At 38.2% G+C, this 26,020-nt stretch overlaps 1 protein-coding gene across 8 annotated transcripts in view; it reads left to right on the top strand.

The window, feature by feature from the left end:
• The window catches only part of LOC100742188, a 399,729-nt gene that overhangs the window by 295,967 nt on the left and 77,742 nt on the right, over positions 1-26,020 (top strand). For all 8 annotated transcript variants that reach the window (XR_002947023.2, XM_012387732.3, XM_024368917.2 and 5 more), the window contains one exon: positions 5,779-5,889. Coding sequence is in view for 7 of the 8 variants with exons in the window: in XM_012387732.3 (XP_012243155.1) it covers positions 5,779-5,889 (111 nt within the window). In the remaining variant the exon portion in view is untranslated. The remainder of the gene's footprint in view (positions 1-5,778; positions 5,890-26,020) is intronic.

The raw sequence follows: 26,020 nt of genomic DNA, 5'->3' as shown, positions 1-26,020 counted from the left end.
GGGGGGGGGGGGGGGGTGATTGTACGCGAAAAAAGAAGTCGAAAATGTAGAATAAAAATTTTTCGTTTGGGTCTTTGTTTTCGAGAAAATCGACTTTGAATTTTCGCTCGTTATAACGGACCTCACTGTAGATCATTGTCTCAATGGAAAAATTAAAAAAGAAAATAAAAAAAAATTTGTTATTCTATATTTTCGACTTCTTTTTTCGCATAGAATGACCCCCTTTCCGCTTGTACCGCCAGTTACCAACCACCCTGTATAAGTATTGGAGTGTAACATAAATTCGTTCTGTTCTTATATTCATTATATGAACGAAGACAAATGATAATTACATGTAATAATTACACGCAAATAAAATAGAAACAACAAATTCTTCTAGAAGACGTGACACATAAAATTTGGCGAACTTGTCTCGATTCAGAAAACTACAAGTTACACGTGGAGTTCGAAATTACAGAAACTTTACACAGATCGAGTCCCTAAGATGGTCAGAAAAATCTTCTTTTTCCTAATAATCAACCAGAAAACCAATCGGAATTTTGCTTTCATTTAGCAATAAGAGGCAGCTGCATGCCAACTGACTCCATTCGATCGATGTCTTTCATAACGATCTCAACAAGTCGTTCGAGCGTTTTCTGAGCGAGTCGAATAAATTCATTCGGTCGAAATTAACATTCCCCGAGGAGAAGATCCATCGACGAGAAGATACGAGCGTAGTCACAGGCTTTTCTCTTCGGGGCACAAGAAAATCGGCTCGGGCTGTCGTCCCGTAAACGTTCACAGGATCGAGTTAACCGTCTGATTACTCGAGGGCGGCATGCACGGGACCTTACCCTTGTTCCCGTTCACCTTTATCTATCCTCTTCCGACCTTGGAAAATGGACGTTTGCAATTTAACGGAATCTCTGCATATAGAGTGGCCTCATCGTCACGGTTCTATACTCTAAATGACGTCCCGGAAGTCCCTGTACTAATTCTATGGGTCTTCCAATGGTGACGCCCTTTCGTCCATAGTGTAGGGTGAACGCGAGACAAGGGCCAGTTACACAGGGGTTGGCTTGTTATAATTGCGCCAGCTTTCTTCATGGTGCACCTGAAAGACCAAGGAAACAAGTATCTTTCTTCGCTGCAGAGATCCGATGGATTTAATTAATTATGAAGGAATGCGAAGAAAGACGAGGATCTTTCAAAGAAAGCATTCTACTTGAGCATCTGCGAAGGAATTCTTGAAATGTCGGTGGAATTAGAGATAGATGACGGAGTTTAACAGGTTCACTGATGTGAATGCAAGACGTACAAGTTACGTGATCGCAACGAAATTTGTATAATAATTATGGCAAGCATATCCGTAAAGTTTTACAATATGAACAGAGATCTCTGCTTCTCTTTTGGGATTCGTTTTATTTTTCAAGATGCATCGAAAAGATTCAAGCTCCCGTGTTCTTTGTCTTTCAAGTGAAGTTATATTATGCAGATTGTTAAGAAATAACAATTGGGTAGCCTAAATTGAATGGAGAACAAGAAAGCTTACTTCAGTTTCGAGATGGTTGATAGGATATTTAATTAACAAAGATATTATTGTGTGAAAATTGGTGGGATTGAAACATTAATTTGGCAAGTTGTACTCGAAAATAGTATTTCGTGTAATGCATTAATGGATAAGCGATAAAGAATCAAATATTTTAGGGGAAATTCGGGAAAAAGGGAACAAAGGGTGATATACAACTCGAAGCCAGACAAAAATTACAGCGAGGGTTGGCCAAGCCTTAAATCTTTTCTTGTTTGTTCTGGTCTTGCCGACTCATAATTATTCACAGCGTAGTACACGCCATAAATCCAAGGGAAACCAATACTTTCCCGATAATGTCAACCATGGTCATTCTAGGAACCCTTTAATACAGATTTACAAGTATACGCGAGCCAACAAGGAAACCTACCCCAGCCTGTTTATATAGGGTGTATTACGAATTAATCCGAAACAAATGAAACTCTCTCGCAAACGTACACACTTCTACGATTTAACTGCATTTTTCTCCAATTACATTTTTACTTTCGATTCATAGCGCGAAAAACGTTATATACGTTATCAAATTTTCAACAAATCTTCTTAAACAGTCATTAAAATGTTCAGTTTAAAGACTACAAGGATAATTCAAAGAATTAAAACGAACAAAAACGGGGCAGCTGTGTACAATAGTTACAAACTAAAATAATTTTCATAATCATTTATTAGCAACTACAATTTTTAAACCTCCGCCCTTCTTCTATTTTTACACGCTTCGTATCGCATAAAAACTTATACCCTTGCTAAGCACACAGAGTAACGAATGGAACATATAAAAAAGAATCGCTGAAGCTTTTTATTTGTCCTCGTGGAACGGTGGTCGTAGACACGCGGCACACCCGGTATAATTTCGTTGGTTCGCGACAAACAATAGCCAAGCGTGCTCGTGGAGCAGCAAAACGTGGACTCGAGCTGGGAGGGGTTGGAAAGGGTGAATTGCAGCTACGTGCACCGGCATACGAATCATCCCTTCGCGTGGACCGGCGCACGGGCGCGAAACGTCGTTGCCTGGCTCGAGGGCCCCTGAAACCGTCGGCGTCGCCTCGAATCTAATGGATCGCACCGATACTTATGGTCAAATCGCGACCAACAGCCCTTCGAGGCCCAATGCTCATTAGCATTCCGTTCGAGCACAACTGAATGAGCGCTTTTGATAATCGGAAATACCCGCTCGAAGACGTAAATTAGGCGAGGGCGGTGCCGTTATTATTGCACCGCGCACAGGGGTTACCGGGGCGAAAAGTGAAAAGGGTGGTTACGCGGAGACCTTGAGGACAGCTGGCTTTACGATTCGGACGTGACTTCTCAGGTGTTCTTTAGATGATGGAATTTTTCTGGGCGGTTGGAGCGCGCGGTGCACTTGAACCTGGCTGGTAGGGAACTTGGGCGGGAAGATTGGAAATTTTAATTGGGATCGAGGAAGTTTTGAGATTCTTCGAATTTAGTGAATTTTAGAGGTGGAAGGCGGGTCGAGCGTTCTTGACGAGGTTTGTGAAATTGTTTTTGCCGCGTTGATCAGATCGGTGTATCAATTTGTTAATAACTTGACAGAAGTATCTTGTCAGACGCAATAGCTTCTTTATTTGCGGCGTCTTACTTTTTTATGTGTCGTTTCGCATTTCTTAAAGACGAATTGGAATATAATTGTAATGTAAATACATTTAATCACTTTATTTCTTAACCATTCTATCGTGTGGTGTTAAGGCTTAGAACTGAATATCTTTTTTATTGTATTCTTTATGTTAATGAGACGTATGCGGATTGATTAATTACATTTGTTTAATAAATGAGGTTAAATCACTTAAGAACTAGCGCGGCGATTTGTAAGAACTAAAATGTAATAGAAAATTATGTATATCAATTTTTATTTTTATTATATAATATTCTTGAAGTTTTTTGATCTATTTAAGGGATGATTAACAGGTTAAAACGGAAAATATTACATCAAAACCGTCGTTAAGAGCTTTCACCGATGATTAAAATATGCAAAATTTATGAAAATTTTCTTCGATAATGCTATCCATATTTAAGCTGAAAACTGTATGACGAAATGTAACAGAAAATATCACAAAATATCGATTTTAACTATCAAATCGCCTATTCACAACAATTCTATTTTATTATTCAATTGTCAAGTAATATTGTATCTTCTATTACAATGTCGGGCTAGCAATTAAGAATCGTTTCTTAAATTGAACGACAGTCGAAATTCTATTCGTTCGAAGTTCAAACTCTAAAATGTTATCTCATGGAACAAGTTGACCAACGATTGGGTTCTGAATCGCGCATAGATCGAAAGCTTACGGTCGAGCGTTTCTCAATTAACTTTCGCGGCCACAAACGCAACGGAACTGGAAACTTTCCCTGTAACTTTCAGCAGGATTTCCTTCTCCCGCGTAATTCCTGTTGCTCGAGTTTTAAGCTGCCTTAACAGGGGCTTAAAGTTCCTCGAGAGATCGCACTCTACGTGTACTTAGAGATTACAAACATGCGGATGCCGAATTCCGTTTTTCCAAACTGAGAAGCACACAATTTTTTCTTCTCTTTCTTATGAATTCGTAACTCTGATATATAGGTATATTAATAATTCTAAAATTATTAAATTTAATATTAACCTAATTTAATAATTTGACACATCGATACCGATGGTTCATGTTTGATGTTTCAAGTGCTTTGAAATTCGCATATTTTGATCAGCAACTCTAGTGTTAAAGTGGAACGGTAAAATATCTGTAGAGGACTTGTGTAGGATGATTGATCGTGAGATTTATTAGATGAGATTACTCGTTGTTGAAACCGTCAAGTATATTTAAAATGTTAAATAAATAAATACAGTTACTGTTCGCAAAGACGCTCGTACTAACGGATTCGCCAAGACAGTCTATAAGCCGCAAACTAAGATCGCTAATAACTTCTTGATAACTGATCGATAACTCGGTAGATACTCGTAGATACTCGTAGATACTTGATAGATACTCGATAGATACTCGTAGATACTCGGTAAATACTCGGTAAATACTCGGTAGATACTCCTAGATACTCCATAGATACTCGGTAGATACTCGGTAGATACTCGTAGATACTCGTAGATACTCGTAGATACTCGGTAGATACTCGTAGATATTCAGATACTCGTAGATACTCGTAGATACTCGTAGATACTCGTAGATACTCGTAGATACTCGTAGATACTCGTAGATACTCGTAGATACTCGTAGATACTCGTAGATACTCGTAGATACTCGTAGATACTCGTAGATACTCGTAGATACTCGTAGATACTCGTAGATACTCGTAGATACTCGTAGATACTCGTAGATACTCGTAGATACTCGTAGATACTCGTAGATACTCGTAGATACTCGTAGATACTCGTAGATACTCGTAGATACTCGTAGATACTCGTAGATACTCGTAGATACTCGTAGATACTCGTAGATACTCGTAGATACTCGTAGATACTCGTAGATACTCGTAGATACTCGTAGATACTCGTAGATACTCGTAGATACTCGTAGATACTCGTAGATACTCGTAGATACTCGTAGATACTCGTAGATACTCGTAGATACTCGTAGATACTCGTAGATACTCGTAGATACTCGTAGATACTCGTAGATACTCGTAGATACTCGTAGATACTCGTAGATACTCGTAGATACTCGTAGATACTCGTAGATACTCGTAGATACTCGTAGATACTCGTAGATACTCGTAGATACTCGTAGATACTCGTAGATACTCGTAGATACTCGTAGATACTCGTAGATACTCGTAGATACTCGTAGACTCGGTAGATACTCGGTAGATACTCGTAGATACTCGTAGATACTCGGTAAATACTCGGTAGATACTCGGTAGATATTCGTAGATAACTGACTGATTCGACTAACTGATAACTGCTAGATAACTGAACTCTTATGGTCACGTTCGTTTATTTATACTGGTCGGGAGAGAGCCGGAAAATTTGAATTCGAGTTTGCTTGACGGTTGTACGTAGCGGCGACATTGTTTTGCCCGGAGTTTATTTATTATTACGTTGATTATCGAAATACTAAAATACTTAACAGCTGTGACATTAAAATATTCAAGCTTAGCTGTTTGAGTTAAAAAAATCGTACTAAAGTACTGAAGCAATTGCATGCAAGAGTCTAAGAGCAGGATGAATTATTCTAAGCAGTCTGTTGGTACCTAACGATTGTCTTCCATTTCAGGAGAGCTTGGAAGAGCGGGTACAAGAACTGGAACAGGCGTTGCAAGCAGAACGTCTTGCTGCGCAACGAGACCGAGCGACGATTACGAAGCTGCAAAGACAGATCAACAAGGTGAGTCAAACAAAACTGACTCTGATTTCAAGTAATCACATCGTATAATCAATCCATGACTATCTACAAACATTATCGAATATCATATCTATCAAACATACGTAACTCACGAACAATTCTTACAATGCATAACTTATTCGTGATTCATTGTAATCACGATCAGATAAGATATAATATATTATCTGAAACATACGAATCAATAACTGAATTATCAATTGCCCATGACACAAATTAAATCGATTAATCGTTCGAAAGAAAGTGCTGATTAAAGGAAGCCAGTGAGACGTGAAAAATCAAGAAAAAGAGATTAAACTTTTTCGAACGAGTTGCGGTTGTCGTATCGCGAGTTCGGTTAAACTCAGTGAAACGTTCGCTTAATTATAATCACGTGTCTTTCCTTTCTCGCGATTTATTTCGAGTTGTGTAATTTAGATATTGCCTTGCAACGCCTGTAATCGCTTCCGTCTGGTTTATGCGACCTGCAGTTCTCGCGGAATCCGTTGAATTATCTCGCACCATTCCGCGGATTATCCAGAGACCAGTTATTTCGTGATACGCGAGAATTTAACTGCAATTGGAATGTATTAGGCAATTTACAGTGACCGTTGTGGCAGGGCTCCTGCCTAAGATCATTTTTCCAGATTAAAAACGCTGTGGGAATGTTATTTGATTTGTGTGAAAATAGCAGAATACGCGACAGTCGATTTATTAACGCACAGCAATTTATTAACGAACAGTTGAATTTTCAATTCATCAGCTCTTAAAAATAAATCTCTCTTTTCTAACGAATTAAGCTCTGATCATGTACAGTAACTACAAAAAGTATTTCTACGCGTCCTTATTTTCCAATGAAGCGTTTTCTATTGAGCCCTAGGTTTCTTTTTCATAACATCACATTTTTCTAGTTATATAAAGGTAATACTAAGCCATACGAAATTTAATATACTTGAAGGAATTAGCATGTAGATCCTCCAACAAATGCAATTGTGTGCAAATACTTTTTATAACCATCGCACTGAAATTAAAAAATTCGTAAAAGTGGCTCTATCTTTTTCCTGGCAGATTCAGACGAATGAAACCTTAGTGTGATTCTTTCTCTGTCTCTTTGTCCCTCTGTGACTCTTGAACTTTCAAGATTTTTATGTCGAACGAAGAGCTAATCATCTTCATCAATAATTCTCTACCACTTCCCTTTCGCGAAAGCAAAACATGAAAACATGAAAAACCACGCGAAAAATTCCCAAGAAGCAGCCACTCTCCGGGATTCTCCTGAAATCCTTAGGATTTCACTAACAGCACGAAGGAAGCTGCGTCTTACGAAGACGCATAAATTCCCAGCAGATCCCGGATAATCCCGTATACTCCCTTTTAATCCGTTCGCGTTTCCGAGTTTCTCACATTCGAAACGGTGCGGTGGAAATTGCCCTGGCTGAAGGAAAATGATGCACGAGCGGGACCAGCGTTTGTGGTCTGTTTCTGACATCGTCGGCCTTTTCCCTTCGTTTCAACAGGCCTATAAACCATCGTGACAAAAACAAACGGGGGTAACGAGTGGAAAAATCGGGAAATACAACAGCGAAACGTAATCTCGCATGATTTATGTGCTTTCGGTTAAGTTTCCGTTAACGCCAATCTGGAGACTGACTCAGAGACGCGTTAAAATTATTTATTTCTCTTCGATACTCTGTGCCGAACAATTCCGTGCACGTGGAGAAATTGATACTGACGATCTCGATCAAACAGTAAACGCTGCGAAGTCGAGCGAAGTTGTGTCCTGAAAATTTATGACCGAATTTTTCATAGTGCTGAACAAAGTGTCCATTGTGAAATGTTTTAACTTATCGGTTCATAGGTGATTACTTGGATCATAGATGATCGTAATCGGATGTTTCACTGCGGTGAATGAACTGGAGTATTTTAAACCTTGATCGGTATCATTAAATCTGTGCACATATATATATATTATATTTTAGCAGATAAATACCATTAATCGTCTTTATCACACGATGTACGAAATATAAATTACAAGTTCTCTAAAATTAAATAATCCACGTCAAACTGTTATGCATCTCCAAGATACCAGTTGATTAATCTTGGCAAGATTTTAATTGGCAAAAAAAGTAATTTTTAGAAATGCTGTTATGTCCTTCGAATATTTTTGAGGCAATTGAGGCTAAAATCCCATCATAAAAATAAATTCATCAAAAAGGATTAAGAAAATAGAATTAAAAGAGTTCTTAGAATTTTTGAGTATAGTTCCTAAATAAAATTTAGATATATTTAAAAGAAGTAGGAGGAAGCGATACATATAACAAACGATAAAAAAATCGAAGTTTCTTTTTGAAAGGGAAGAAAGTTAAGGAAGAATCTATAGTACAAAGTCATTTTTCGGTTGATTTTTATTTTTTCGCGGGCTATCTCCGATTATCCTTTGTACCCATTCGTCCCCGACTCTTCTTTGTCTGGCTGTTCTTGTAAGTAAAAGGCAAAAAGGAGAAGTTTAAGGAGGTCTCCTGGTAACTGTTGGTAAGAGAGTTTCCCGCAACTTGCCGGAGAATTTCATCGGAGTTATTTGAATTTCCGCATAGCTCTCGAAGCTGGAATGCAAAAAATTCGCGGGATACTTTCAGACAATTTTCAGACCGTGTCTAAATCACGTCGAAACTTCGAGTTGTCTCTCCGACCAGTTTTCGCTATCGAACTTCTTTCCTGGTACCTAAAAGGCATATGAAAATTCTTTGTCTGTCTTTCAAAATATCTCATCTCTTTGACAAAATATACTAAATACTTCTCTTTCTTTTTCTTACAGGATCGTCTTAAACGCGTTAATACATTTTGCTGCTCTTTCCCCTATCTTCCTTTCGTGTCAAATTTTGTTCTTTTCTCTTAACACGTTACAAACATTCGGTATACGACTTCGTTGTAAACGAATTAATTCATTTTCCATCTTTTTACCACCATTACCATTTGAAGTCAGTTTAGGACGACGATATCGCTTCTTGCAAATTTTGTACATACTTTTTTTTTCATTATATCTTTATTATATATAACCCTTTTATTTTTCCTTCTTCGACCACGTCGAATTCTATCATTCAGATCGGATGTTATCTTACAATTTTCAAATGTTATTTCGCGCCACATGCCGCAGTGTTTGATAAGTCAGAGAAAAGGGTTGCTGGAAAGCGACGGATGGTGCTTTCCATGGAGCCATGGTGCTTCCAACTTATTTCAACGCCACTCGAGTAACACGCGTGCCGTGTGCGAAGTGGTTGTCGAGGAAATAGCCTATTATTTGTAACGAATACTGGCTTTGCGAGATAAAATTGCTTAGGGTGGAGATTGTAAAGGGTCAGATCCAATGGAAATGTTATTCGATTATAATTCTACGTTCTTGGGGTTGCTATTAAACGTACACCATCTAATTCTATGCAAAATACGGGACGTTAATTTTTATTTAATTGCCATAGTAATAGCAGTAAAGGCAGTAAACTACAATTGGCACTGGTTGTTGTATATTGGCGTCCCATTTAATATTAAATTCGAATAGAATTTATTTTACATGAACGCAGTCGTCAAATGAATACAAATTGCTAGTTTGATGCGAATGCAATAATATATAATCTATCATAATAATTCATAGTATTCATAGTATTTCAATTATATTGTGTTAGAAGATTCATTTGTTTTCTGTAAATATGCCTGCTATAGAATAATACAACAAACACAAATTAACGTAAATAAATAACTTCTACAAATTTCTATCGATACGTAGAGTGATTCAAATTAGACAAAAGAAGAGGATAATCAAAAGATAGAGATATAAGTATATTCACGCACGCTTGTTGAATTTTACGAAGAAGAGTAAGAAAGACAAAGCACATTCTTGGCGAAGCAACGTTCCGTGAAAGTGAATTGAAAGGGAGGACAGGTGAAAGCTCGAGACTCTTGAGAAAACACCCCGGTTGACATTTGCAACGTGCGTATTCTTGGAGAAATGCTAATGCAACGATATTGTCAATTATGTGAATCGTTTGCCGTGGAAAATTTCGTTTTTGTTGTTAACTTTCCCTTTTAACGGAATTCAACGTGAACGCAGTGCACCTCCTATGATAGAATTACTTTTCGACCAATGTAGATTTCGTAAAATATGCAAGTTGAACGGTCATCGTATTTTTTACTTAACGTCGCGTCATAAGGAAAGAATTATCGAATTCTCAAATTTTTTATTCGACGCTCTTGTTAGAAATTTTCATTCTATATTATTCATAAATGAATTACAGATATTTATGTATCGTATATCGTGTATAGTAGTCTAAAGTAGATGTTTAACACACGATCAGTCAGAAAGTAGTCACTAAAAGTCATTCTTTCCGAAATTGTTCCACAGAAAACACCTCTAGCGTAAATATTTTAGGGGCTTTGCACTCGGTTCCAACTACTTGCGTGGACAATGTCTATTCGAGATCAGTGATAGGAAACAATATATCTCCCCAGAAACTTCCCTTCGGTAATACCTTCATGGGGTGCACGCTCTACCGTGATGAAATTGACACTTCGAAACATTTTCACGTTTTCATGTGGGGAAGAGTAATTTTTTGGCGGAGGGGAAATCTAGGGAGGATTCTAGTAACGCAAAGACCTTTTTAGAAAAAAAAGGTGCCAGCAATAAAAAACAATGCTATAAAAATAAATAAATAAAATGAAACTGCTACATTGGAAAAAAGTTCTAGCCGTATGAAAAAAACACAAGAATTGCAAGCACACAAGGTTATCAAAAAAGCAGTTACTGACAATAAAAAAAAAGTTAACATGTAAGACAACAAAGCACAGATGCTAAAGGAGGGAATTGCAGCACTAAAAAAAGATACCAAAAGAAGGAATTGTACCCATAAAAAACCAGGACCACCAGAAATAGAGGTTGATCTATCAAGTAAGAACACGAAGAAAAAGGAGTAAAAAAGTTTTTCAGACTTCGTTTCTCGCTCGATTTCGCCAATTTCCACCTATGTACCTACATCAAGGCAACAGGTTAAAGCTCCTAGAGTATCACGGTCCCACTTTTACTATTTCCCTACTACCAAGAAAACCCAACTTCTTGCTGAACATTCGAAAAAGAGGAAGCTATTTCTATGCGCACGGCCACACAAATATTGTTCTATCCTTGCCAAACAAAATAACCATCAACCCGAGTAAAACGGTTTAATGGTCGTTAACGCTGGCAACCAGCTCCAGAAATTCCTCTCCGGATAGATTTTTTCGATGTGTATACCTGCGTGCCCTTAGAACCCCTTGGCACGCAACGAATTCGACGAACCGTCGCCAGTGCGATTTGCCTTCGGTCCATTTGCAATCGGAAACGACCTTAACTTTCCTGCCGTTTGCGGCAATGCGTTCCATTAACCTAACGGAGAGGACCGTTGGGGACGCCGCGCGAACGGAAGGGAAAGTATAAGGCCGAAGGGTGAGTTTAAGGAGAGCCAGAATCTCCTTCGTGCCAGACTGCCGCCTGATCCGAAGGCTTTCGTTCAACCAAGAATCTGCGTTCTCTTTTCAATGTTCGACTTTGCCATTGAACAATAGCCATCATTTTTTCTTCTTTTTCTTCTTCTTTTTTTTTCTTTTTGCTTCTTCCAGATGAGAAACTTCCGCCGAACAACTGCTAACGACGGATTAATATCTCTTTTAACGAAGTTGCAGAGGTTCTTTCAGCAACTCCATTATTCAGAATTACTCGTTTGCGAAAGAGAACTTGAACGTTGTAGATTTTTTATTTTTGACGATTAATAGAATTAGAAGATGTGTAGAAGTATCTATAATGAAACTTGTGGAAATATTGAAATGCAAATATTGTATATTAGTAAGCTTTGAAGGACACATAAAAAGTAAAGTCAGTCAACGTTACTCGGTTGAAATCAATTTTACTGAAAAAATATTCTAAAATAAGAATAATAAAAATAAAAATAATAAACGAAAAAAGAATAATAATAAACGTAGTAGAAGATCTTTTATGAAATATATTATGATATACAAATAGACAAATTTTATATTAGCGAGCAATCGAAGATATAAGAAAGAAATAAAGTAAGACACTGTAATTAATGTATTAATGTATTAATAGAGAATAAATTTTACCAAAATATATTTCACGGAAAAAGAATAGTGGAATACCTTTTCCAGAATGGCTTTAGTAGATCGAGTAATGTTGCCAGTAAGCTCCAACAAGCAAAAGTTAAGCCAATTGAGATAAAAGTTTGAGGGTAAAGTTATATTTGCACGAATCCCTATCTCCAACCATACGGATCGTTATCGTTGAAAAAAAAAAGAAACACAATTCTCCATCGAGATCGTAGATATCTGTGAAAACTAGGTCAATCGTTGGAAGGAATGTGCCTTATCCGAAAAGAACTGGCTCCTATTTCCGTGCTTTACAGCGACTTTATGGACAAGCTCGAAATTCGAGTAGATCCGAATGGCCGTTTTACGCACGAGGTGGACGATATCACGAAAAAATGAACTTACGAACGGTGAAATGGACCGGCGAAATGGAAAGGAAGGAACTGGAAGTATCGTATAGTATAGGGGACAGATAAGATACGTAACCATTTGCACCGAAACACGCCAGGGTTGTAAAAATAACAGAGATCGTCGATCGCGTTTTCTAAAAATGTTTTCGATTCTTTTTCATTGTCAATACTTCATTGAACGAATAGAAACCATAAAAGAATTGAGTGCAAAATTCTCTTTGTAAAACGGTAAAAGGTATACAACAAAAAATGGCTAAAATAAATTCTAAAACGCTTTACAAAAATATAAATCCATGTTGACTGCTAAAATTTTGTAGCTGCAGTATATAGTTTTATTATATCACTAAGACGATAAATTATTGAATATAGAGGCAGATTTACTGCATAAGTATAATAGAAGATACAGTAGATCCATTTACTGAAATTAAATTTTGTATATCAGAAGTCCATAGCCTACAATTTGTAAGTTGTTAATTCGCCGATGTTATTACTTGATAAATTATTCTACCATAGCCAAAATGTAGTATCGAAAAAGCGTAATATCATATCAACAACTATAAAATATTGAAGTATCTAACTATATAACTACGTATCTTCTTTCCCTTCTGCACACGGCTCTTTCCAGAATGTCTCAAACAGTGTTAGCCGAAGCGGTGTTGAACGTATCAGTGCTAAGTGCAACAGTGTAAATAGTATATACGTATCGAACACTTAAGTACGCAAAAACACTCGAGTATCCAAATAATTGCAAATATCTAAGTACTTAAGCATTCCAGTTTCAAATATCTAAGGGTACACAAGTACCTAAATATTCATCTATCCCAATTAATACTCGAACATCTAACAACAGATACCTACCGAAACGTTAAATTACCAGAATATTGAACTACGAAAATACCAAAGATCTCAACTCCCTGTAGAATCCTAGTAATCTCCCAAGTGCTCGATCACTCGATTTTAAATACTCTTGCATAAACATCTAAATATTCCATTACGAAAATACCGCATTCTCTCCAAAAAAAACTCAAGCTCCACTCTGTATTCTTCAACCTTTTACTCTTCCTGGTACACCCAGCTCGATCCCCCGAGTAATGCCTACAGCACGTGGCAATCAGCTAAACAGGGTGAGAAAGTGCGCGATCTATTGGACGATCTTGTGGATCTTGGACGTATTCCATTAGCAGGGGATTTCTATTCGGACGAGAAGAATCGAACGGCGGAGACACGGTCCACGTGTACCAGGACTTTTCCCAGCCGCCTTATAACCTACAAGATCCGAAGCGTTTAGTAGACGCGATCCGGTCCAGGCCGGCGTAAATCACCCCGATAGGGAAGCGCGTCGCTACGATTCCGACCAGAAACGAGGAAAACCGGACGACAAAACGGCAGTTCACGCCGGGACCCAGCCATTCAATTAAGTTTATCTCTGGCCCTTTCAGACCGCGTGCCGCGTCCACATACATCAGCTTTCTGCTGGAATCTTGCAACCTGACCACGTACCCATGTGCCTGCTCTGGTTTTTCAAACCTACTCTGCACTGTTAAGGACGTGTACGCAGCTGCACGGAAGAACCTAATCTAAAAATCGTCCAGCGTACAGCCATCCTCGGAGAACCGCCATGTTCTTAAGGGATGCTGGAATCGTGCAGTCGAAAGTATTTCTTTGAAACAGGCTCAATTAACAGACAATTGCTCGAAACAATTCAAAGGTCGCTACACTATATTTAGTTCTATTTAACTAATCGAAACGACGTTTAGGAGATTGATAGATGGAAATACGTATAAAAGTGTGATGCAGATTGGCTTTAAGGTATTCGTTTTAAACAATGTATAAGCACTAGAGTTGAATATAGAAATCATGATGATACGAAAGGATGATCCTCCAATTGCTTTGAGTACGGTAGAACCGCGCTGATATAAATCTGTTGAAAGATAAATAATTTATATAACTGAAGTTCATATATAAAGTTTATTGATCCTACCAAATATCTACCGCAGTGTATTAAACACGTATTTGAATTCGACAATAATTGACTAGTATTTGTTAATCATAGATCGCCACTTAGAAATATAATATCCTTAATAGTACAAATTCAAGGTAGTTATCCCACGCCATTTATCCATCGTATGGAAACAAATCATGTACGCACAAAAAATACAAATTTGATACAATGACCACCCTTTAGTCAACAAACTTACGTCGTATCATTTCGTTTCCCCGTATCTGAGACGAGAATCGTTGGCAAAGCGTCGTTCCCTACAGGCGTTCTAATCTTTATTGAACATAAAATCAACCATAGCGCCGTTCTCGTTCCAACGTGATCGATAACGTTCGTCCAAGCTTGCTCGAGATCGCCGTGGCTCGCAATTTGCTTCCAATAAAGGTTCCTCCCCGTAAAGGTTAAAGAACCTGTCGCTTCGACTGTCTTCGTCGTTGTTGCGTCTATGTGCTACAGCTTCTGGGCTTTTCGAAGTGGAAAGCCACCCGTCGCGACGGCGCCACACATCTACACGTACACGCACATCCATATGTCCATACACTACGGGCCAAAAGTTTGGAATTACCTTTACAACTCTACCTATATTAAAACTCCTGCTAATCTTTATTACTAATTCAAATATTAATATCACAGATATCAATGGCAATCTTCTTTATGTCGATAAATTCGTGATTAGAATATTACAAAAAAAAAGAAAAAAGATAGAAATTTTTATATTCTGCAAAATTGGGAAAAAGATGAGCGAATGGAATACGAGTTCGATTGATCATAATACTCATGATGGATTAGGCGCTGGTAGATTTTAGTTACTTATAAATTAATAATTTAAATTAAAAAATTTATAAGTTAATAATCTCCTATTGCGCAACTGTAAAAATTACTTAACTTTACGAATAAACAAAGGTAACATTAGTGATGTTTTGTATAGTCAACTCTCAGTGGCTAATGGCTCCTTTGACCATATTACAGCTACTAGGTCTATAGATAAAAAGAAAAAGCTGTTTGCTTTGTTTATTCCCACAATATACAAATATACAATGTGACTACCTCGATCTCTGGCGTATTAAACTTACCTCGACTCTAGCGTATTATAAACCGAAATGGTTTATTAATTATGTCACTTGACATGTAAAACAAACAGGATATTCTTATCCCTCTTCTGTCTCGCTAGATTTCTTTTCAGCTCTGCATAGTTGTACGAAACTTTTGGTCAGTATTGTAAGAGGAACATGTATATATGTACTATCTCGTCATTGATACAATAGCAACTTGGCCCTTACTTCTGATCTATAGTTACACGCTCTTCGTCGAAATTGTCTCTCGAAATGAGAGTTAGGTTGCGTCTATTATCGTTTCACATTGTTCATTGTTACGTTTATGAACGCCAATCATACGCGGTGACGTAGTTTGGCCATCGTCCACTATATCGCTGTTTTTCTTCCGTTTTCAATCCGTTTCAAATTGTTTCTCGCTGTTTGCTATTCAAACTCGATGTATTAAAGTGTATTAAAAACAAATAGGAACATAGCAAAGCAATGGATGTTTGAAGACGATGTTTTGGCGACGATTTATAAAAATTCGCGGACTGATGGGCAATTAATATTTCCGTGATAGATTTTATCGTTCGTAGTATTTATTCGTGAAAATTCCAGTTCTTGTCGGTTTAACGTTGATGGTAAATTGTAGGAAAAGTTTTCTTTGTACGAGGGAAATTTAAAAGTACAGCTACAATTGCAAATAAAGGTGACTTAAACCAAATAGGAAGTAAAAAGAAAGTAGAAGTAACGTTTTCAGCCTCTCCAGACGTCAAATTATTTTACCACGCGCAAATAAATTCAAATATTGGATCGCTTCCTGTAAATCGCTACAAAATGAAGGTGATAAATGACCCAGAAACTTCAAGGGATCACAAAGATTAACAAGAAGATGATGAAATGTATATCGGTGTGATGGTAACACAAGGATTCTCTTGGAGCACGCACGTGCGTGATCAATGCGTACTCATCCGTCAAGTCCAGAACATTAAATTTCCCGATCGAAATAAATGAAGGTGTCTCATACATCATCGAAGAAATGAATTCATCTTCCGTTAATGAGTGATGCGGTCCCCATGGAGCTAAGGAGGATACGCGAGAGTCGGAACCGCTGACGGCGAAGGGAAGTCGTAACTTTAATGCGCAGGACGACAGGATAATCATTATTACACCGCGGCTCGTCTGCGGGGGCGTAAACCGGATGTTGCCCCGCGTGCTCTGCGGTTCCGCCCTGCGGACGAAGCTTCTAATCTTCCAACGAAACTCTGTTGCCTGATGTACATGTGAGTTTCATTGCTACTTATAATAAAGAAGACATTTTCCTAAAAAATATGTAGCTCTAAAATATGAAGTTACTGCAAAATTATATTACTCGGAGGATAAGAAAGGAAAGGAAAGAACTTATTTGAGTTTGGTATTGGCTTGGCTAGATTAGATTTACTACATCTTTAGTAACTTCTTGTTTTAGTTTTATTTATAGTTCATCTCGAGTGGTATTTGATTTAAAATGCTCAGAAGATAGGTGATATAAAGTGTGCAAAGTAATATTGTAAGGATATAAAGTAGTGTAATGTAAAATATAAACATGGTTTATATTTTTCGTTTATGTTAGTATCGCAATTTTTTAATTTAGCCCTTCATTTCTTAATTTGGATCGTGCGTTTTGTTTCTTCATTGTAATTCCCGTGTGTAACTTGCACAGATCTAGCTCTAACCGATTCCAACATTGATCTTAACACACTGAATACTATCATGATCATCGATGACGATCGATGTTTAAATTAACTAAAATATTCAAATTGAAACGACTCATACATATCAAATTTCTAATACTTCTATCATTACAACGGCAATATATAAAATAATGAATTTGCTATAAAACAATCCCTTAAACAATCCTATTCTCCTAACGAACGAGCGGATCGATCCATTAACAAGGTAGTACCTCACATTACATGGAAGCAGCCGTGGCTCACGCATGCCAACATTTTCACCAGTCTGAACCACTTGTTCGACGTAGCCAAATCGCGATCGCCTATCACCGTGTCGCGTCGTTGGTTGCTCGTGTTAACAATGGTATGCCATAATGGCGTCGTTTTCACGCGGCACGCGTATAACGAGTCACCGCGATGGCGTTGACGTATCGCGGATATTTGCATGCGGCCGCAATTTATCTCGCGCGTCTCCGCAAAGTGAATCTTAGAATTGCTGTTGGCCGTGGCTGGCAGAGGGGCTGACAGAGAGACGAGGGAACGAGAGGAGAACGCTCATCAGTCATTCATTCCCGCGGGAACCAGCCTACCTATAAACGAACGCCGCTTTTCAACTCCTGTATATACCGTTCTTCTCCTTTCGCTCGGATTCCTTAACGATTATCGATTAAACGTCGCGAGAACGATGACCAAGAACCGAGGAAAGTTTCGAAGTTTCCACGGTGGCAAAGATCTCCCCGTGATCTTTATCTCGAACGTCTTCCCCACGGGGTTAATCGTTGACAGTGATTTCGACGGGGACGATACGCTCCCTAGTAAAGTTTGAACCTCTGGTTGATACGTTTTAGGAGGTGAATACCTCGTTTTGCGTAGCGCGAGTTTGGCGTGCGAGGTGGAATGAGTTTTAGGATGATTTAACATATTAATTTATATTTATATGCATATTTAACGCATTGCGTACGACAAGCAAGATTCGAGTCGGTGCATACTTTCAGATTATGTGTGCTATTGACTCAAATGTTACATGTGGACGAGAAATCCCGCGATTCTGAGAAAGTATCTCTTAATTGTTAAAGTATGGAGAGGACTTTGGAGAGGTATTACAAATAACTTTATTCTAATATTCACATAACTTCGCTCACCACGTGGGCTACTCGCCGGAAGCCTAGGGCACGAGATTTTACACTGCATCCCCTTTTTTCTCAACTAGGTCATCATACGACGTTACATACATAGTATGGAGGGGATACATACGTGTGTGTGTTTTCGCTCTACGTTCCCTCACTCTCGCACGTACAATACAAATGTACTATATATTCAACATTAATAATTCATATCAAAAAGGAGAAGGGAATATTTTGATGACTTTTAAATATCGTTACGACGCACTTATCTCTCTTGTTCTTTGTTCGCTATATTTTATTTATGTAATTGTATATACAGCTGGTCATATACCTATTCGTTCACCTATCATATCCTCTTTCATGCTATCTCCTCTCAGGCGTGCACGATCTTCAATTGAAATACGATGCTACAATTGTTTATTTTTTATATTACACTAAATGCATGATTTATATCACGTACCCGATTACTACATCTTGGAAAATACCTCTAATCTTCTTAACTCTTTGCACTCGAGAGACGAATCTCAATCACCACGACGTTCCGCGCTGCAACTCCAGTGGCGAGCGAGAGGCTACAGTCCCTGAACTTTCGACCGTTCGCGAGGAGACGCGATCTCGAATAAGCGCGCCAACGGGAGTCGTAAATTCCCGTTACGATTTGAATAATCGACGCCACGAATCGTTCGATCCCTTATTTCGGTTAAGATAATAGGGGTGGTTGAATGAATATAACGCTGATATTAACAGGTTAACATATATTTTCAAAGATCCAACAACTTCAATGTGATACAAGGTTACGTATGTGGAATGACAAACTACAAATGAGTACCACCTGAGACTCATTTCGTATTGGCGACTGTGATGATGTATCTTCTGTCGATTGACTGTCTTCGATTTGGCGATTCTGCTGACTTGACTTCTGACTCCTTCTGTTCCTTGAACTGTGTTTTATCTCGAACTGGTTTTAACTGACTATTCGCTCGTATGTTGTTACGGAGGAAAGCTCGGTATGCGTGTTCCCTTTGAACGAAGAACGCGGATTCGTTATTCACACTTTTCGTCAGGAAAGTGAGGGCAACTATCCGCGATGCCCATTGGTTATGGCCCACGTTAATGAGTGAAGATATGAGGAGGAAACCTCCTACCAACGTGGCTCGTGGGTGATTTTGTTCATGGGAAAAACCAGCTTTTCCGTTAGACAAATATTCGTTTTTCCTGTTAGGTAACTACTCGCTTTCTTCATGATTTTTAAGAGAGAATAATAAACCCAAGGACTATTTTAAGTACCAGCCATAAACAGAAAATACTTACAGGATTGAAGATTTCGTTAAGAAGATTCTGTTAATGGTTGTTCTTTAGGTATATTGAAGGCTTTTGATGACAATGAAAGACGGCGCACGGAATGTGCCACGCGACGTAACAGTCCCTGTTTATGCTAGATTTCGATATCTCCAATTGTTGAGAGTGCAATATTGATTCGTAAATTGGTTCCTTAGCTCTTTATATTGTTTGATATGGAGTGTGAAGTGTTCCACTTTAAAGGTAGAGATGAAATATTTATGCTCAAATTCTTCCGAAACTATGGTTCGGACAATGTCTCCAACGTTAGTTCGGATTCGACGATCATGGCAAAAGTATTATAGTTTAGAAACCCTAAAAAGATGTATTGCGGAAATGAAATTGGCTCAGATGAAGATGAACTTAATTTTGAACCGTTGAAAAATGAGATCAATTATATTCAAGAATGCATCTTTGTGAATGCTTTATAAATTATCATACGAAAAAATACAGAAATTAATATTGGAAAATCATATTTTCAGAGATGTAAATATAGATAAATTATTAGAATATAATGTTCCTGTAAGTTAATTTGTATATAAAATCATTTTACGCTAAATCATACGAAGTAGCTGCTACGCCCGACCAAAAAAGTCCTCGAGTACAAAGGGTTAATTTAAAAAACTTGGAAGTATCTGTTTGAGATATAGAAGATTAAGAAATAGTTCGTCGTTAGTTAGTTTCCCAAGCAGTCGATGAAAAATTGACGGACGAACGTAACGAAATTGAAGCGCACGATATAACTAGCCATCGGTCGAAGGAAGATTTAAAAGCTCTTGACGACACTAGGATCGCAATTTCTACGCGAGCAGTCGTTACGTCAGGTGCTGCGGGGATTCATCGTAGAGAAACTGCTCGGAGCAGACGCAATTTATCATTGTTGAACGGCCGTGTACCCCTTTCGCGTCCGCCAATTAAGACGATTCCGGAGTCAATTTTCGCGCGTAAAATATCAGGGTTGATTGATGGGGAGAAGCCGACAACGGGCTACGACGACATGGAATACGTTATTAAATATTATTTCGCGGGACAAAAAAGAGAAGAGAAGAAACAAAGAAGAAAGAAAAAAAATATTCGTTGGAGCCGAACAGGATAGACGAGCTTTCGTTAACGTCATTAATCATCGTTCATCAAGAGGGATCGATCAATTTACCGTAAGTGGCATAAATCGTCGAAGAAAGTTAGTTGCAGCCGTTTATCGATTAATCACCATCCTCCGCGAGTTAAGTCCGGTCAATGTCTTCTTCTTTTGCAGTTACGTAATACTTGAATGTCCTTTTACTCGGACGCAACAGCTCGATTATTAATCGTCGCTGATTAACGATCGTCCGTGTTATTCCGCGACAAATGGAGAGAATTCGTCGCAACGGGACAGGCTGTCCGTTGAACGACCCGTTTCGCAGATTTTATCTCATTATTCTTGGTTACGTCGGCGCCATCGTCGAAAGTCTATTCGCTGTTTCTATTTAAAGCTCATCCGTCAAACGCTTACGGCTTCGCTCTTTTATTTCTTGAGTAACAAACGGAAGATCCTTGTAGAAGTTTTCTAACGTTTGAACTACCGATTATAAAATATAAAAGTTGTGACAGAGAAATCGAGATGAAAGATGTATGAGGAAGATGTATCGGGCAAGGAGAAAAATAAGCTTGGACAAACAAGTATGTTTGCGTAACAAATTATGAATCGGTAGTCTTAGCCAGACTTATCTTTGCTTCAAGAAACGAAAGAACTTTTAACGTTTTGAGAAAATCTTTAGACGAGATTGAAGATTACGCATTACAACAGCGATTTTCTCTTATTTTCCTCCAATGTAAAACACGTTTTTAGCAACACGGAAAACACAATTGAGTGGAAAATGGCCGAGACAACGCAGGATTAAAGAGACATAGATTTTTTCTACGTCGTTAGCTTGTGAACAAAATTGGAGAAGGGAAACGAAAACCGGGCAGCAAAGGGAAACGATTTGTATTTTCTCCTTGTGGTTGAGAATAAGAAACCACGACACACAGTCGATAATCGCGCTAATATTCTTGTTTGCCGTTTTGCAACTTCTTGGCTGGAACCGAGGGTCGAGCAACTGGGGACTTAAGTTTTCCGGAGCTGGATTAAAATTTCACGTCGAGCTGCTCTTCGAAAAACTTTCACCCTCGTCGCCGTTGGTACTTTCCCCTGTACAATTAGAGGAGGAAACTGAGTGCGAATCTTTGGTAGATTCGCCATTAAAAACATATAAAATTTCTTATCTGGAAACAAGCATTTTCATATTATTTAAAAGAAAATCAAGTAAAATGCATAAACTAAGACACAAAAGGAGATGAATTAATAAACAAAATTTTCTAGAAAGCACAGAACATATTTCACGATAACGTTCACCTATGTCATCTCGATTTCGCGTGGAAGATAAGAGGATCGATTTTAACAGCAGCAAACGGTAATCCAGTGAAAACGCAAACGTGGTTTGAATGCGCGACGATAAATCACCGATATCGAGAAACGTAGTCATCAGACAGTCGACCTGACTATCTCCCAGTTGCGTATCCAGCGGAAACGCGACAATAAACCTTGTGGATACGTCGTAAAAAGCAAGATTTACCGATCCACCCCCGTTCTTCCTCAATGATATGCGCGACCACGTGGACCGTGTGCCACCTACTCGAAAAACCATCTCGCCTTTGCCTCTTTATCGTGTACACGACATTAATTAACCAATTTCTGAAGCTTAATAACATCGGTCGTTGTATTCGCGAGTATCTTTCTCTCGCGCTCTATTACTATTTCTCTCTCTTTTTTTATTTGCTCGTTCTTTCATTTGCATTTCTTTTCATTTGCTCTCCCTTCGTTCGCGCATTCTTTACTGTGGTTACTTTTTGCATTAGTCGATAGATGGAAAGCGAAAACGAGAAGAGTTAAAATAAAAACAGCGTCAGTTTGAATATTTAAATCGACGCGTTATTGTTGCCACGAGTCGGCTTAATGAATAACGATTTCAGAATTGCGAGTGGGCGACTGCGGATTGAAGGCCGAGGGAATGGCGAAGGTTTTATTTGAATACTGGCGGTGAAAGCGTATGAAGTTCTGTGGGAAAATAAACAAATGTCTGGCTTAATTAGAACGAGCTTTGGCTTAAAACTCCGGAATGTTTCATGAGGTGATGTAGTAGACTCTGTTGCCGAGCTGGTAAGCTCGTGAAAGCACCGATTTGTCATTTGTTTGAACTGGGATTAGAACGCCGGTATTAATGTGCAAACTAACGACTTCGAAGATTAAATAAATCTATATTAAATATAGGATTATTCGTGTACGAGCTCCTGAGAAGCCGAATTAATCAACTTCACTTTTCAATTCTTCGAGCGGTTTCTGGCGATTTATTCGAATTATTCAACTGTTGCAGCAACTCTGCTACTAAATATCTTTTTAAAAATTCTACTATTTACTAGTAAATAATAAACACTAAACATTTGCACGTCATAAATTTTCGAAGAAATCAGAAAGCATAATGTAAAAATCTTTGAGTGATTCTCATTCTTGATCGGTTTAAATGAGAAGTCAGGGCAAAGACGCGATCGAAGGTAACAACACGCTCGCCCTTTCGGACAGCGGGTTTAAAATGAAGAAGTTCATCCTCGGGCGAGCTGGCTGCTGAGCGCTGTTAAAATCTTACCGAACTTATAATGAAGAGATTTTTCACCGAGTGCACCGGCCAACTCTCAACCCGTGGTTAATTAACGTTTTGTTTGCAGCGGGGAAAGTTATTGAGATGGTCTTCGACGTTCCAGAAAATTATTAATATCGTCGTCGATTAATTAAGTCTTTGCCGGTTAACTGGCGTGGCACGGACGGTAAAAGGAATTTTCATTGTGTTGCCATACGAAGCAGCTGGAAGATCGTGCAGCTTGTTCAGCCAAGGTGAAAGAAAAATTTGGCTCCTTAAGGCAGTCGATATTGCCTTGAGAGATTATTAAACTTTTAATATCGAAATTCGATGAAATATTTAAAATTACGAGTCTTCTATCATTGACAAGAAAAAAACTCACGAGTTATTTTATCGTAGAACACTTTTTTAAAATTAACACGTTGACCGCCATGGTGGTCATCGGTGGCCCACGTTACTAAAATTTTTTTAGAATGATCAAAATACGACAAATTTCATAGACTGAAAAGTTTTCAACAATGCGTCTTCTAAAGCAAAATGTATATAAGATTCACGTGGCAGACTCGCTAAAAGCTTCGATGAAATGTTCGAGCAAATGCAAATATTGCAAGGTTGCCCTGATCTTCTTTAGTTTAATTTAATTAATTTATCCGTTATTATGTATTACGTACGTTAATTTTTGGAAAATTAAATTCCATGGGAAATTTCAAATGATGTAGAATCATTTCATGAAACGGAAGAAATTCCGCGGAATGATCACACTTCCACGAGTGGAAAGAAGAGGTCGACATGCAAATCGGTCCGAAATTCCATCTACGTGAAACTAGCGACCAATTTCCTCTCGATCGAATTTATTTCATGTTAGGTTGCACAAGCGTCGTTTGATGGCAGACGCGAAAGGTAAACGGAAACGAGAGAAAATAAGGGAGCCATAGAAACGGACTGCGATGGCCGACTTTGACCGATAGGGACGAAGTCCACGGAGACGAGAAACTACAGACAGGAAATAACCGAGGCAACGAAGAGCGTGCGATAGGAATGTAAGCAAGAAATTCTGATAGTGCTAGTGACAATTTCTGATCGAATAGATATACGTATATATTCTATATTTTTAACTCTTTGAATACTCACTAAAATTATTGAAATTTTTCTTTCGGAAGATGGAATTTGGGCAATGAAAATGGTAATAGCAAAATTAACAATAATAGCAATAATGACGACATTATGATAGTAATAGCAATGACGAGCGTGCAAGTGACAATAGGGGACAGCAATAGCAATGAAAATGGAAATGGTACCAGAGTTACACATTTTTGAGAAATTAGGCAGTAATTACATCTCTGGACAATAGCGATGATGACGAAAATGGCAGTCGGAATAACATTGACGGTAACAATGTGAACGACATTTGGAATAATAATAACAGCAACGTTACGAATGATAGTAATAATGGCAATATCTCCTGCGAAACGTAATAATAATTCTGAATGTGATAACAATCGTATAAAATTCGATCGTCGAGGGCAATTTCTCTCTCAACAATGGTAACGCGTTTCATTAGGTTTAGTATTAGTAGTAGTAGCATTCACGAGGCAAAATGCAGGAAACTTGACTGGACAAATAACGCGGAGACGAAAATAAATACGCCGCGTAACGGAGGGAAACGCGAGAAATGAAATTGTGGAACATTTGACAGCAAATGGAAGAAAAAGGAGCGGAATGGTAAATAGAAAGCAAATATAAAAGGAATTCCGTTGGTTCGACGCGACGGGTTGCTTTGTAGGAATACAGAAACGTGTGTGTATCTTTACTACGATACCGATACCGTTTTGAGCACGACAATAGAGGAGCTTTTGTCGGGAAATTTCGAGAAACGGAAATATTTCGAACACAAAGGCACGAAGCTCTGTTTCTGATATCTTTTCTTGCACAATGCAGAATCAATGAGCGGAAAAGTCGTTCTTTCTCCTCTTTTTCCAGTACAGGAAAGTGGTAATTCTAAATATGATCTATGTAAAACCGATTAAAGTGAAAGATGATTATTCGAGATTTTTGCAAAGTGATTTTCATCGTATCGTTCAATTATATACCTGCTATTAATTTTCTTTATCCCTATCAGATGTAGACAAAAATTGTAAATTTGTTAATGATGGTCTCCTAAGGTACACTTGGATCAAAATAATCAAAACGATGAAATCCTAATTAGAAACGAACATTACACTCTACAAATCATTCAAACACCCGCGTTCAAAAGTCGTATGATAGTTACTCAATTTGCCCCAAGTTAGAAAAAGATTATGAATGATCTAAAGTACATAGATTACTAATATTTTAATAATTTTATTAAAAGATGTATACAATGCAAAATTCATAATCTTTAGCAAATACCAAAATTCTATTAAATATAAGAGCTAAATAAATAAAGCGGTAAATAATAAGGCTTCCTAACTACTTTCACTGATATTCCAAACTCCCCACAATATAATAGACACGAGAATTTATATCAAAACTAGATTCAAACGCTTGAACTAAAACAACAATGTCTAACAAAAAGCTCGCACAAAGGCTGACCGAATACTAAGAGAAAGGTGGTACACGTGGAAGTGGAGGAATGAGAAAAGGAAAGGGCATCCACTCGGTGGCAACAAAGTGGAGGGTGAGAGGGCTGCGAGTGATGATGACTAATGTCCGTGCGAGCAATTTACATCCCACTTTGCAAGAAGATATCCTCCGTTCCTGGCCTTTCC

This window comes from Bombus impatiens, unplaced genomic scaffold (genome assembly GCF_000188095.3).
Source record: "Bombus impatiens unplaced genomic scaffold, BIMP_2.2 scf_0487, whole genome shotgun sequence".
In the NCBI taxonomy this organism is placed as follows: domain Eukaryota; kingdom Metazoa; phylum Arthropoda; class Insecta; order Hymenoptera; family Apidae; genus Bombus; species Bombus impatiens.
This window is presented reverse-complemented; position numbering and strand designations above follow the sequence as displayed.